Source organism: Halyomorpha halys, unplaced genomic scaffold (genome assembly GCF_000696795.3).
Source record: "Halyomorpha halys isolate HHAL.00 unplaced genomic scaffold, Hhal_1.1 Scaffold596.1, whole genome shotgun sequence".
In the NCBI taxonomy this organism is placed as follows: domain Eukaryota; kingdom Metazoa; phylum Arthropoda; class Insecta; order Hemiptera; family Pentatomidae; genus Halyomorpha; species Halyomorpha halys.
In genome coordinates, this window is record NW_027106269.1 from 624,533 (window position 1) to 639,573 (window position 15,041).

At 29.8% G+C, this 15,041-nt stretch overlaps 1 protein-coding gene across 7 annotated transcripts in view; it reads right to left on the minus strand.

The window, feature by feature from the left end:
- Nha1 (Na[+]/H[+] hydrogen antiporter 1) overlaps window positions 1-15,041 on the minus strand; it is a 244,678-nt gene that overhangs the window by 91,079 nt on the left and 138,558 nt on the right. For all 7 annotated transcript variants that reach the window (XM_014426846.2, XM_024358963.2, XM_014426848.2 and 4 more), the window contains one exon: window positions 9,989-10,058. In XM_014426846.2, the coding sequence (XP_014282332.1) occupies window positions 9,989-10,058 (70 nt within the window). The remainder of the gene's footprint in view (window positions 1-9,988; window positions 10,059-15,041) is intronic.

The window sequence follows — 15,041 nt, forward strand, 5'->3', positions numbered from 1 at the left end:
CTTGCTCATGTTTGTGATAGATTTTCATGTTTTTATAGTTAATAATGGTAGGGCAGTAAAACCAAGATATTTAGTTCGAATTTTAATTGAAAATTAGAAACGTTCACAATTGAAAAATGTATATGACAAAAAAATCACATTTTATTATAGTATTGTTTGAGTGAAGGTCACAGGTTTGGCATTACATTTGGCGCATATTTTTCTCGTTTTCTTATATAGGCTCTGTGCATCATTTTCCATGGGTTCTGGTAGTTTATCAACGCCTAGAAATGTAAATAACAACTTAGTAGCAGGACATTAATCGAAAGATAATTTCCATTTATGCAGTAGCTCGAACAGGGCTACTAACCTCACCAAACAGTCTTACAATTTTTTCCCACGAAAACTATTCGACTTTTATCTCTTTATTGAAGGTTATTCGCGTTCATTATTTTCCATCTCAATAAATTCATGCATCAGTTGATCTACATACTATTGTACTCCATCAACAATATAATCTATTTTAAGGTAAGTTGTCTATAAAAACAAAAACACTATGAGAGAGATATGATACAATCAGTTTGCAATTTCAAGTAAGTACAAGTTAGTGATATTACAGACTTAAACGTAATAAAAAAGCCAGACATGAGAATAGGGAGCCATGAAATATATTTAGACCATACTTTGAAAGAAAAAATTACAGTTAAACAACTTACCTCAGCGTGAGAACTAAAAGCACACTGGGGTCAATCCGTACTATACCAAAGAATAAACAATTACACAAAGTGTACATTGGGGTCTAGTGGTGCCTAAGTGGAAAGTTTAAAGATTCTCTTCGACAAACTCTGGATGGCAACTGAGGCAGGTGAAAAGTTTAAAGCTTTACCAGCACTACTTATTTTGTTTACAAATTTTTTTGTTCCATTTTATATTTATTTTTGCCAAAGTTATATGACAACCATAAACTGTGGGGTCTGTGCCGACCCCTAAATGCGCTGTAATAAAGTATTAAATCACGATAATAATAAATTTTTGCTTGGCTACAAATCGCTTTCAATTGCACATGTATAAAATGATAGTGTAGTAAATAGACGAATAAAGACAGTTATAGGTTTCTTCAGTTTCGAGGTTAATGTGATCGGAATACTTGAAATGGCGGCCATACCAAAAATACTAAAGACAATAAAGACCCTGGTGCTCCCTGGCAGATTATGTGGAAGATGGGGGAGTACATTATCCACGGGACATTTCTCCCTTCACTTTTTATAGAGGCTGTTCTTTTACCACGTTTTACTGCCATTCGTAGTTTACGCCTGGGGGTACCAACGTCTATTCCATTCCGAGCTAAATATCAAATGACAAATCTGAACTCCAGAATGATGTGATTCAAAATGATATATATATATAAATCCTCCTAATAATGCCGGGTTTGGATTTATTGTACAATAACTATTCTTGAATCATGAAAGAGAAAAATATTCAGAAAAAAAGATAATGTGAAGTTATTAAAGCATTGCCTTTTTTAATTATCAACTAACAAATAGATATTCATTCGAACTTCGAATAATTCAAGGTTTTATTAAAATATGTATTTTCATTGGGTCCTCACACTCATTTATTAAAATATATAATAGAGCGTATATGGTGTAACTGGATATTGAGTAATTAAATTACTAACAATTTTACATTGTTAAAAAAGTATTTTATCAACAATTATTTTACATTGCTGTCATATTTTAATATTTTGCTTCCACTCAACCTAAATTGAATTTTCATGCAGAAAAGGAAAACAATATGTTTTATAGTTCGAAGTTTTTATTTGTATTTTACGTTTTAGATACCAAGCAACAAATTATGTTCCTTGTTTGTCTGTAGTCAGATTTGTGTTCAGGCATAATCAATCAAATCATTTATCCGATCTTGTTAATTTTTTAGGGATTATGAGAGATGGTAACTAGCAAGTTCCATACCAATTTTAGTTGACTCTATCTACTACTTTCCTTTGCTTATACATACCATAACTTTTCAGCAAACATATATTTTAAAATAAGCTCGTTTGATTTGGCCTCTTGGTCTTTTTCTTAGTACGCATCTTTTAAACACGGCTCCTACCATAGATTTTATTCATGTAGTCATGTAGTCAACAACAAAAATAAAATTTGTTCCAAATCGTTGAAATATAGCTAATTATTTCCTCGCCGATCCAGTAGAAATGGCGAAAAATCTATTCTGAACCATGAAATTTACAGACTTTTTTTTCTATTATTGAAAAAATAGAAGATTCTTAAAAATCACTAATCAACTTTTCTAGATGTGCTCAATAGTATCAGGCCCAACATTTTTGAATGAATATTTAGATATCTTGATCAATACTGCTCCCTAAAGCTAATGCAGACGGAAGGGAAGATCTAAATTCGAGCAGATAGCTAATTGCACGCCGAACTGCAATTGGAATCGGTAGATGACTTCCTAAAAAAATGGTTTTCGAAATTACTTCCCGAGTTACCAGCATTTCCAGTTAAAGGTGTAGTAACTCATACTGTTGGAAATACAACCTCAACCCGATGACTGAAGCCGGGGCAACTAAAAGACATCCTGTTATAAACTTTATGTTTATTATTTTCACTAAACTATATATGGAATATGTAATAAGAAAGAATTGTGGTCGAGCAATATTTAAAATTAAGTACACATCTCCAAGAGTCCAAATAACTGTGTTTCACAAAATGGTGTGTCTATGTGTATAGGAATAGCCTAGCTAAAAACTAAGAGTCGTACCAAATTAAAATTATAAATTTAATGTAGGTTTATGGTGCGTTATAGCTACTGTTTACAAAATTGACCGAGTATTATGTTCACTCGATTGGTGAATCGATTTTTCACATTTTTTCGATCAAAATGACTGACTAAACTCGATGAATCAATGAGTAATTAAGGTATCTTTAGATTAGACAGTTCTTATCCTCATTGAAATAGTTTAACAGGACTTAATACAGAAAGTTCCTACAAAGTAATTTTAATATTGTTAATTTGAAAATAGAAATAACCAATTAGTTATTATTAGCAATAAAAATGCAAACTAGTAAAGAGTTTTATGAAAATTAAAGGATAAAACAGGAAAATAGAATCACTTGTTCTAAACGGGTAAAGCCATCAGATCATCCGGTCTTTCTCGGTTGCAATGGCTTCGTTATCTTTTGTTAAACTGTTCTATTCTTGGCATTAATAAATTTAATATTCGTTATTTACATTTCTAGAGACTATCCAAACAAATTATCTTAGTAACAGAACAATACAAATTTCCTGTATGAAATGGTAAGTAGAAGTATGATGCGCTAACCTCAATGGATTTTTTTTGCTTTTTTATCATTGCTTTATGATTATTTTACCTATTTTTCTTCTTCTTTTTTTAAAATTATTTATTTTATTATAAATTAATTATTTATTATATTAATTCCTTAGATTTCATTTTGTTTCATCCAACATTTATAGTGTTCTTAATAGTTGGTGTCTTATGCTTGAGACTATACCCTCGAACATCATGTTAAATAAAAAAAAATAAATAAACTATAATTAACTACGTAAGATCACCAGTCCGATCTGAAAATAAATAAATATATAAAAATAAAATAAAAAAAAATTAAAAAAAGAATAAAAAATCCCGTTCGTATTTTACGTTTATCAATTATATTATTATAAATCTAGAAACAAATTTCGTTCAATGCCTGCCTTCCTTTTTATATTCTCTCACACCTGAGTGACAGGTACATCACCTTCTGTTAATCCGATTTTGATAAAATTGTCTAGGATTGTGCGGGTACCAACTACTAGATGATCCTATATTAATCTGTTAAATTTCATCCTACACTGCGGATTGTATGCGCCAACATTTTCTCTTTAATGCGCCTATGTTTCAAAAATAGCATATTCCGATTTGACTCTAAGCTGGGAATAAAGGTCCCAGTAAGAACAAGTACAAACATTTTTTTTCTAACAATTAATTTCGCTTACAGAAGTGCTAAATTATTTTCCTTAGCAATTAAAAATTTTTTTATATTTTACACTCAAACGAAAAACCATTGGCTTTTAGATTTGAGTAATTAGTTACTCGATAGAAATTTTGAGAAAACTGTACAAACTTAGACTAGGAAAAAATTTTCCGGTACATTTTAAAAATATTTATTTAAATTAAAATCTCAATTTCTTACCAATGCAGTATCTTTAGTAACAAATCTCTCTATTATTTGTGAAATATGGATCGATTAAATTAAAAATGATTTACTGGAAAATGTTAAACATGATCTTACCCTTTCTGTGAAGGGCCTGTGATTAAAAATATATATTTAAATCTTATATCTAATAATATTATTTTGGTTATTAGTTTTTCTGGTAGGATCCTTTATGAATTAATAAACATCGATCAAAATTATTGACTAAAATTATTAGGACCACAGTATGAGTGTAATAATTTTTAAATATTTTTTTAAAATTTTTATTTATTAATATTTACAACTGTATAAAAAATACAACTAGTAAATTTGATCATAATGACATAATGATAATGATATGATACAGCATGTAGAGAAACTAATCAGTAATAGAACTCTATAAACATTTTACAATATAAGGTCACGAGGCCATCTTCTTTTCAGGCGCCTCGGAGGATTGCCAGGAATGGAAGAGGAAGCAACTAGTTAGAAACTAGTGGGTTTGGGTGGTTAGGGAGTTTATAATGGAAGGAATGATATCGGGTTCGGGCTAGATCGGTTACATAAGGAACATTTAGGTCTTTATGGATGGTTTTATTACTAACAAAATAAGGAGCATTGAGGATTTTACGAAGGATTTTGGATTGTAAGGATTGGATACGAGAGGAATTCGAAGGTTTAGTGGAGCCCCAAAGCTCAACTCCGAATGTACAGATGTGCCTTATTATTGTCATGTAGATCAGTCTTTTGTAATGCGCTGGATGTTTAGACCGTTTGTCTAGTAGTAATATATGTATATAATATGTAGTAATAAGTCTAATAGTGCTGTAATGCTGTCTAGTAAGTGCTGCAATAGTCGGAATCTACGTCCAATTTCCTGTTTTTTCGGTCTTGTGAGAGGGTTCCAGGCTAGTCATTTGTCAAGATGTAGTCCCAGATAACGAATATGTTCTACAGGGGTAAGAGCCACATTATTAAAGTATACTGTAGGGCAGTCGGCAGGTTTGCGACGAAGAGTAAATGTGATTTGTTGGGATTTATTTTTATCCTCCTATTCCGCGCTCCAAAGAAGACGAGACAACGTCCACCACACAATGACATTGCTGGATAGTGGAGTGGCATGTTCGGAATCCAAACTGGTGATCTGGGATTATATGATTGGAATCTAGGATGGGTATAGGCGTTTCAAAATAAGTTTTTCGAGGATTTTTCCCATGATCGGTAATAATTTTTTTTTAAATATAAAACTATTTATAACAGTTTTTCATTATATATGTTTTTTAAACATATTAGTAATGTTTCGGTCCTTAATTATGGTTATTTTCATCTGTATTTTTATTTTTCCGTTGTCATATTTTTAAAATATAGTTATATACATATAACTCATGAATGTACTTGTCATTAATTTAATGAATTTTTATTTTCTTCTCATATTATTAACTTTATTTACTAAGTCATACATTTTTGGTCTTGTATATCAATCTTCTGTAAAACATACGGATTGTCACTTTTTCTATTTTTTATTTACATCGACCAGAACATTTTAATGTTCAATAAATCATTTCAAATTTTTGTCTTTTTCCATCATGAATAATTTATCGAAACAGAATAAATGCTTAACTGGAGTAATTGTTTTAAATATATTGGTACAGTATGTAAATTATCGTTCGCAACACTATTGTAAATTTGTATTAGACTGCAATAGATGTAAGATGGAAATGTTATCTCCTACATAGGCTCCTGTTGCCTGACAGAATGGTGCCTGTGTGATGACTACGGTAGATAAGATGCAGAGAAACTTCCCCGAGTTTCGTAAAGTTTGGATTGAGTTCAATCTCTACGGCAAACGTTATATTGCCCCACCTCCAGCCAGCATATATTGCCGCGGCGTATTTGAGAGGAGAAAGGCTACACAAGAGTGCTCTCATGTGGCCACATTTATAGTTATTAATCAAAAATCCGGTCTAAAGATGGTTTGTGCCCCCCTCAATCTCGAGAGGAAAGATGATTGATCCCAGGCTGCCTATTCGGCCTCCAGCTAGATGGAATCAATAAGTGTAATAAATTGGACCAATACGGTTCACTCCTAACTCAGCCAGGATGATATATTTGGCCAGTCTTAGATGAAATAGCAAACTATATCTGAACAAGCGTCGACTCCATCATTCTGGGTCCATTACAGCAGGCGTTCTCCTTTCGAGATACAACTTATAACGAAATTAAATGTTTCTCATTTTCATTAATTTCTCAATGAAATAATATTATAATTTATGAGGCGTTTTGTTAGTGAATACTTTTAAGAATTAAATCAATACTTTTTTTCAGAATTTAATGGGTAATAATATATACATCTTGGTATTATTAAAATATAGTTTTATGTATATTTCTCAAGGATGTACTCGTAGTTAATTTACAAAATTTTTGTTTTGCTTTCTTATTATCAGCTGTATTTACTTAAATCATCATTCTTTCGGTGCTTCTATTTTAATCTCCAGAAAAAACTTGCAGATTGTCATATAAAACATTCATATTATATTTTGCAAATAATTATTTTTTTTTTTTCAAAATCTAGAACGAATCACACAACTTTCATTCACCTTCTTTATTTTGAATTTTCGAGACACGAAATATAGAACCGTAGAAAAATATATGTTTCTGTGAACCATATATTTTTTTCAGATAAATTACAATAAATTTTCAATTATATTTCAACATGAAGTTAAACAAACTTTCCCATCGCTTGCCAATCAACTAACTCAAGTAATGAAGTTGCCTACACGACATTTATTTAACTTAATAAAAGGCAAATTTATTATAATTTTGTTAATAAGAATACTACATTGATATTTTATATGATAACTCGTATTTATAGAAACTTGTACAAACATTCCTGGTTAAACCTGTGTAAACAAAAATCTCAGGTAACAGGGATAATTCATGTTATTGCTGAATTCTATAGAACCGCTGAAAATTATATGATAAATCGTATTTATAGAGACTTGTACAAGCATTCCTGGTTAAACCTGTGTAAAGAAAAATTTCAGGTAACAGGGATAATTCATGTTATTGATGGATACTAGAGAGCCGCTGAAATATTATATGATAAATCATATTTATAGAGACTTGTACAAGCATTCCTGGTTAAACCTGTGTAAACAAAAATTTCAGGTAACAGGGATAATTCATGTTATAAATGAACACTATAAAGCCGCTGAAAATTATATGATAAATCGTATTTATAGAGACTTGTACAAGCATTCCTGGTTAAACCTCTGTAAAGAAAATCTCAGGTAACAGGAATAATTCATGTTATTGATGAATACTATAGAGCCACTGAAAAATGATATGATAACTCGTATTTATAGAGGCTTGTACAAACATTCACATCATTGCGCATGTCTCAAACTATTTTTCCAAATGAGTCTTTCGGTTGACAGATTGACTAACTCCAACAGTTTTCAGAAAAACACATCTTATATTATTTATAGTAGAAATGTAAAAACATAATAGTAACATGCCGTAGAATGTGACCCTGTGACCTTGAGGGACTTGAAGAAATTTATACATGATTAATTCATAATAAAAAATAATTAATATAAAAATTAAATGAATCAAAGAAAATTAAAATTAACAATACAAATTATTAATAAATAAACGGTACTTATCTTTTCAACCTATTTCATATTTTATATGCTATATCATATCGTTACTACCTCGCATTTCACAATCCGTAATTAATAATTATCACAAATAGTTATTACGATAGAAATGTTCATAAGCATAGTAGTGAATCATCAGTATATCGAGAAAAGAAATATTTTCTTATATATTTTTTCAGGTATTTAAGGGCAATTGTTATTTTGGACACTACTGAAGGAAAAATATTTCCAAGGAGAAATCTCTTTGAAATTGTGAATAACCAGAATTTGTCCTGTTTTTACAATCAAGTAGGAGTTTATCGAGAAATACGTATTCAATAATGGATAAGAAAAATTAAAAGGGTAAGAAGAATCACCGTTTTCTGTTCGGAAAGGGACAAAGCAGTTTCTTTCAAGGATACCATGATTATTCCATCTTTACTCAAAGAAATTCAACCAAAAACGTACAAAATATTTAGGGATGCGTCGTGAAAGGTAAAACAAAGGTATGTAACTACAAAAACGTTGTGTCCTTTCATATATTGTTAGTTAAAACAAAATTGTCTATGATATAAAAAGATATATCAAATCAAAAAATATTCTATTTCAAAATAATAAATGGTATCTATTTTTTAAAAATTGTTTTCTACATCAATTATTTTGACGTTAAATGCTTTCTATGAAAATTTATATGCCCACATGATTCTGAGTTGAAAAAGAAACGAAAACTATGTGCCATAGTAAATGGACAATATTCCATTTTACGCATTATGGAAGTACTAAGCGCATTATTAAAAATTAAGCCAGAAATCATTTTTCATTAATTTACCAGAAATTTAAAGTAGAATTTTGAAAGACGGCAGTTCTAATTTAGAAATTCAAAATTGGTGACAATTATATGGTAAATACAGTGACCATATTCTCTGATTTAAAAAAAAAAAGCATTTAGTAAAAGAAACTAAATATAGGTACCTTTTTGTGTGAAGTCGATAATACTCGAGTTTTATAATTAAAGGGTATTTTTTATTACCAATTATTTAAAGAATAAACTTGCTATTTTTTTTTTTGAATGGAAATAGAAATTGGTGAAATATGTTGTGCATTTATTCCCTCGGCAGGAGAAAGGACCTTTCATGGTGAGATTCCAGTCAGATATGTATGAAATTACTCTACATATTTTTTTCTCTTTAAATTCTTTACATATTATTTATAACCGGATTTGAACATAGTTCTTTCAATATATCCATTTTTGTTCCTTATTATCACATATATTTTTATTTATTTATTTCACTAATAATGTGGTATGTTGTAATACAAATCGTACTCTCAGCCCACATTCGAAGAACCAGAAATGAATGGTAAAATAGTTTATTCATAAAATTAAAATTATAACATGGTGTATAATTAAAATGACTAAAACCCAGCTATCTTAAATGTTAAAATATTTCTCAGCTACATAGTTTATAGTAGAATAAATGGCATGATAAATCAAAAAAAAATTTTTTTTAAATATGTTAAAGTTAATCTTATATCTTGTTTTGTTGTGGTATTAAATATTATTGTGGAAATAATAAAGTAGCATCTTTACTTCTTACGACTTTTCTTATCACTTTGGTTTTTAAGAAGAATATGTAAACTATATTTCTATAGTATCTTCACTAATATTGGTCAAAAAATTAGTTTAGTTCATTAATTTATTTTATATTCACTTTGGTGAATTTAATATGGACTTTGGTTTCTATGAAGAATATGTAAGCCATATCTTTATAGTATCTTCATTAATATTGGTCAAACAATTATTTTATTTTATTAATTCGTTTTGTCTTTTTTTAAATTTATTTAACATTCAAGCGAGCATCTGTAATATCTAGGAGTTGTAAAGATATCGAAAAAATCAGAAAATTAAGTTAACTGGTATCCATGGAAAAGTTGGAAAAAATTATAAGGTTGAAAAATATTAGATTTATCAAAATAAGAAGCTGTAAATATCATTTTCCAACGATATCATAACATTATAACGACTTAATGCATTCTGAAAATATCAATATAGCTTATCGCGAAGTTAACACAAAACAGCATGGCTCTGCAAACAAGAAGAGGGAAATCCCTCGTTCCATAGGCTAAAGAAATAATGTTATCTTAGGAAAGAGTTTTATATCTTACTTTTTGATATCCTCGTCGTCTCGGTAGGCAAACGATGCATGGTGGTCTGATGGTATCGACGTGGGGTGCTCTGCAACAGAACGTAGTATCAGAAAGGAATTGCTATAGATATTCATTAGGTAGTGGAATTGTATTGCATTATATTTTTGTTAAAAGGATGAATGAATGAAATGTGTTTATTTATTAAAAAATACAAGAAATAGGTCTATTTAAATAAGTAAGCACACACAGACAATGGAAAAAATATTCATCTATGGAAGTCTTGGGACAATTTTAACTAGAACACACAAATAACAAAACTTAAAAAAAAAAGAGTTCCATTAAAAATTCAACAAGTCAGTAATTTGAAACAAAAATATGGTATATATATTAAAAGAAACAAAACAATAATATCAAAATTGTAACAAACTGTAGTATGGTATTGATACCTCACATTGTAGCCCTTCGTACATAGTTTAAATGAGCTTTCAAATAGAAGCCTCTTAACAATAACCTTTTTTAGATTCAGTGTGTTATCTCCATATACCTAATATTCATGATTCTAATTAAATTTTTTACATCAAGACTCAACTTTGAAAAAAAAAATGCAGATACTTACGAAGTTTTAGGTAACACTAAATATTACAGCTCAAAATGAAAGTAAACAAAGAAAAAATTAAATATTTAACAGTTCACCTATTCAAGGTAGTGTTATTTCTGCGATTTTCTTATTTTTATGTTAGTTGATTATGAACCTACAATTGTAGTTTCGATTTTTATCTACAATTTTTTTTCTTTACTTTATTGCGATCAACCACGTATGTAAGTATTCTATTGATTTATCATTAAATGTGAAAAAAAAATAAGGAAAACATTATTTGGGGTGTTCTTCCTGTTTACACCTAATAGAAAATGTTTGTTTGATCAGATGTTTAAAAAATGCTTCCAAACTAAATGTAATATTTCAAATAAATCCGGACTCTGGTAGATTAACTCAGGAGATTAAAATATTTAAACATTTGCCCTAGGTTATTGCTGAACAATAATATTCTTTCTTTATTATTGGAACTAGTCCCTTTAATGTCTTACGGTAAAATAAAAAATAAAAATGAAATTATGAAAAATAATTAACATTTTTTTTTATATATATAGCAAAATAAAACCATATATCCTTATGACCTTCTAATAAAATAAAATGAAAAAAAATCATACTCAATTTAATTAAAAACAATTAACAAAGAAGGAACAATTTCTATTTATATAAATATTTACAAGTGTAAGAAAAATTCAGAAACATTAAATGTAGAAAAAAAAAAACCTCTAACAAATTATAAATCTTAGGGTATATTCTAACTTAAAAGAAAAGGGAACAAAATGAAGTAGTGATGATGATATGGACATCTATACATATTTACGGATTCCATATTAATATGTTAAACATGCAATTATTTTATGTTAAGTTTCATCTATCTTTCTATCCATTTATATTATTATTTGAACTACAGGAAATGTTGAGAGAAATCCCAGAACAATAACAAAACGTTTTCACTTTCTAAAAATCACTAATATTTATGATCACACACAGTCTAACTGTCCAGCATGGAAAATTTAATATAGTAATTTACTAACTACGTCAATTCTAATTGCAACTTTGTAAAATGTAAAATATGATTGTAAATATTTAATTGTAATTGTAATTGTTAATTTGTAACTTTCTCACTTTGTAATTTTGTGAATATGCCGTATGTCATGTGAATATGTCAATTGTAATCTACTATCTTTGTATATTCAGTGTAAATGGAAACACTTAAATAAATAAATATTCACATTCCTATATAAATATTTATATTTGTTTGCACATTCCTAGATTAAATTTCCTATACATCCAGAATTTGCAATTAACTTATCATAGAATCTCTTATTTCAAATGGCACTGACCATGTCACTACGGATAAACGGGATTATACTTTATTGGAAATGATAAGAATTAAGGAGGATAAGGATAAATGTCTTATGTTTCATAATATTACGCATGTTCTAAAACCGAATTTATCAATTCATAATTACCTATGGGATGTACTCTTCTAGATCTTTAGAAATGATCACCAACGTATTAAAAATTCTAATTTAATTATTATACATAAATCAGCATTTACTTGATTTTCTACTAGACCCTTCAAATATAATATAAGAAGGTTCAGGGTGGATGCATATCAACTTCATAACGTTGCCTCATTAATAGATAGGGGTGGATAAGTAATTACAAGTACTGGAGGGAGAACCAAAATGAAAAACCAATCCTGTTTATTTCGTTAAGATTGCTTAAATTATTCAGTGAAACATTAAAGCTATATTAACTAATAATAATGTTATAAGCATTAGTAGTTGAAAATCAATCCAATAATCGAATTATGATGAATATTAGGTATTATCATTACTTTAGATCAGTTTATATAAATATTTTGATTTTTTTTTATTATAAATTTGTAGATAAATAAGTTACCTTGAGAAAAAATTGATACTTGAAATGTGCTGATATCAATTATCACTCACAATAATTCAGTTTTTATGAGAAAAAAAAACTGGTTAATTAAAGACTTGTTAAATTTATACCATTTATATGTTACAAAAACCGCTGCTTAAGTTCGAAATTCCCCAGAACTGAAAAGGAAAAAAATTCTAAAAAAGTTTTTTTAGGATCGAAAGGAGTTTATAGGTAAATGATCCCCAATTACGCAATAATAGCATCACCGCCGACTGTGGAGTTAAGGAAGGATATTACAATAAACCCGGATACCTATAGATAGGCAATTGATACACTTTAACAATTAACGTGCAGGAATCCTAGCCTCCAAACAATGGATTTTAATAAATATTTTTGATTGACGCAAGTAACCATGCACCTAGAGCTACGCTAGTCCAATAAAGAAACGAGAAGGACTGTTTCGGTTGGTTCGATCTACTACGCTTGAACACAACTTTTACTACAGATAGGAAGACATTGGACCAACTTTTTTCCCTGATCTCTTAGCATTATGATTACTAAAGCATACCTTAAACTAGTGAAACTATTCGATGTAATATACTAGAGACACCCTATTTACTCACACCCTTGACGGGGATCTCGTCTCTACTTAGTTACAGCCCTGCTAGTGAAATATTCAGAGGAGATAAGACATATCTGATATCAATGACCATTTAATTGTACATTAACGCAATCAACATGGTTAGAACCATTTTTGAGAAAATAGAAAAAAAAATGTGAAAAATCAATTTAATTAGGTGGCACTTTAGCATCTGACTAATCGATTATATCATAAAAGTTACTTTAACACCCCAGCCATATACTTTTCTTAAATATGTAATTTCAGTTTCATGCGACTTTTCGTTTAAGGCTGTTCGCATACGGACATATTGACAATATTGCGAGAATAGGTAGTTTGGAATCAGCAATGGTGAAAATGTGTAATTTCGTCGAAAATTAGGATTTGAAATTTTGCACAATCACAATACTTCCTCTTACTGCATACGAAATTGGTAACTGAAAGTAACAATACTTTTTAAAAGGAGTTACATCTTTAAATTTACAATAATTATTAAGCTAGGATTATAACCTATATTTTACACCTTTTCATTGTTATTTACTTAAAACTGGTTTTACACAAATTGACATGATGAAAAGTAGTAATTAAACCCTGTTATTAGTACAAATTTATAAGATTTAGAATAATAATGATTTAATTTCACACAACGTTAACCTTTTTTCAGACTTATGGCTGCGTTTGATACTAGTTGGTGGCAAATATTTACTGAAAACTTGTGCCTTATTACTGTATTCAAATTACTCTCCATGTTTTTCTATAATGAAACTGTATAATTCTAAACAAACTGTTATATTCTCACCAAGCAACTGACCGTACACCACAATAGACCATGTAAAAGTTCATATTAGTGCAACAGTCCGTTTCATTTATCTTATGAAATGTATCAATCAACACAAATATAGACATACAAAAGCCTGCAAAAAAAGGACAAATAAAAAAAAAAGATAAACAAGACATTTCATAAGATAAATGAAACGGACTGTTGCACTAATATGAACTTTTACATGGTCTATTGTGGTGTACGGTCAGTTGCTTGGTGAGAATATAACAGTTTGTTTAGAATTATACAGTTTCATTATAGAAAAACATGGAGAGTAATTTGAATACAGTAATAAGGCACAAGTTTTCAGTAAATATTTATTTTATAATAGAGAGGTCTATTAGTGATATTACAGGAGTTAAAAAGAACTAAATTAAAAGTTAATAATGTACAAGTCAAGGTAAGTGTATTAAGTTACATCGACAAGACTAGTTTGTACTTTATTATGAAACAGGGCCCTGGAATGCATCCAAAAAACCGTATCTACAAAGAATGTAGATTTCATATTGAAATGAGAATTTCGTGAGGAATACGGAATAAACTGCAAAAGTTTTAATTACCAGTTTTTTAATTAAATAGTAGTTATAAATTTCGACCTATATTGGATGAATTTTTTTGGGGAATCGGCGAGTCCATGTACCAGGTATACATGTACGACCTGCTCGTTTTTAGCAAAACGGAGGAAGAACATGTGTCCCACTTGCGCAAGGTGTTCGAACAGGTCCGGAGATTTGGGTTAAAGTTATCGTACGAAAAATCAATATTGGGGAGAAACCAGATACATTTTTAAGGGCACACAATATCGGAACAGGGAGTTAGGCCAAACGCAAATAAGGTAGAAGCGATCAGGAAAATGGCGATTCCAACAGATGTTAAGGGAATCAGGAGATTGTGGGGCGCTCTGAATTACTATAGACGATTCGTACCGGCGATGGCCAGGTATCTGGTACCCATCAACAACCTTCTGAAAAAGGGAAATAGGGGTGCAGGTGACGCCCGATATGGTGGAAAACATTAGGAAATGCATGGAGGCGCTACAGAAGGTACCGGTGTTGGCATTCCCGAACTTTGAACGAACATTTATCATCACCACGAACGCAATGAGTAAGCATTGGTGGCTGTACTGTCGCAGTATTGGGAGTGTGGAGAG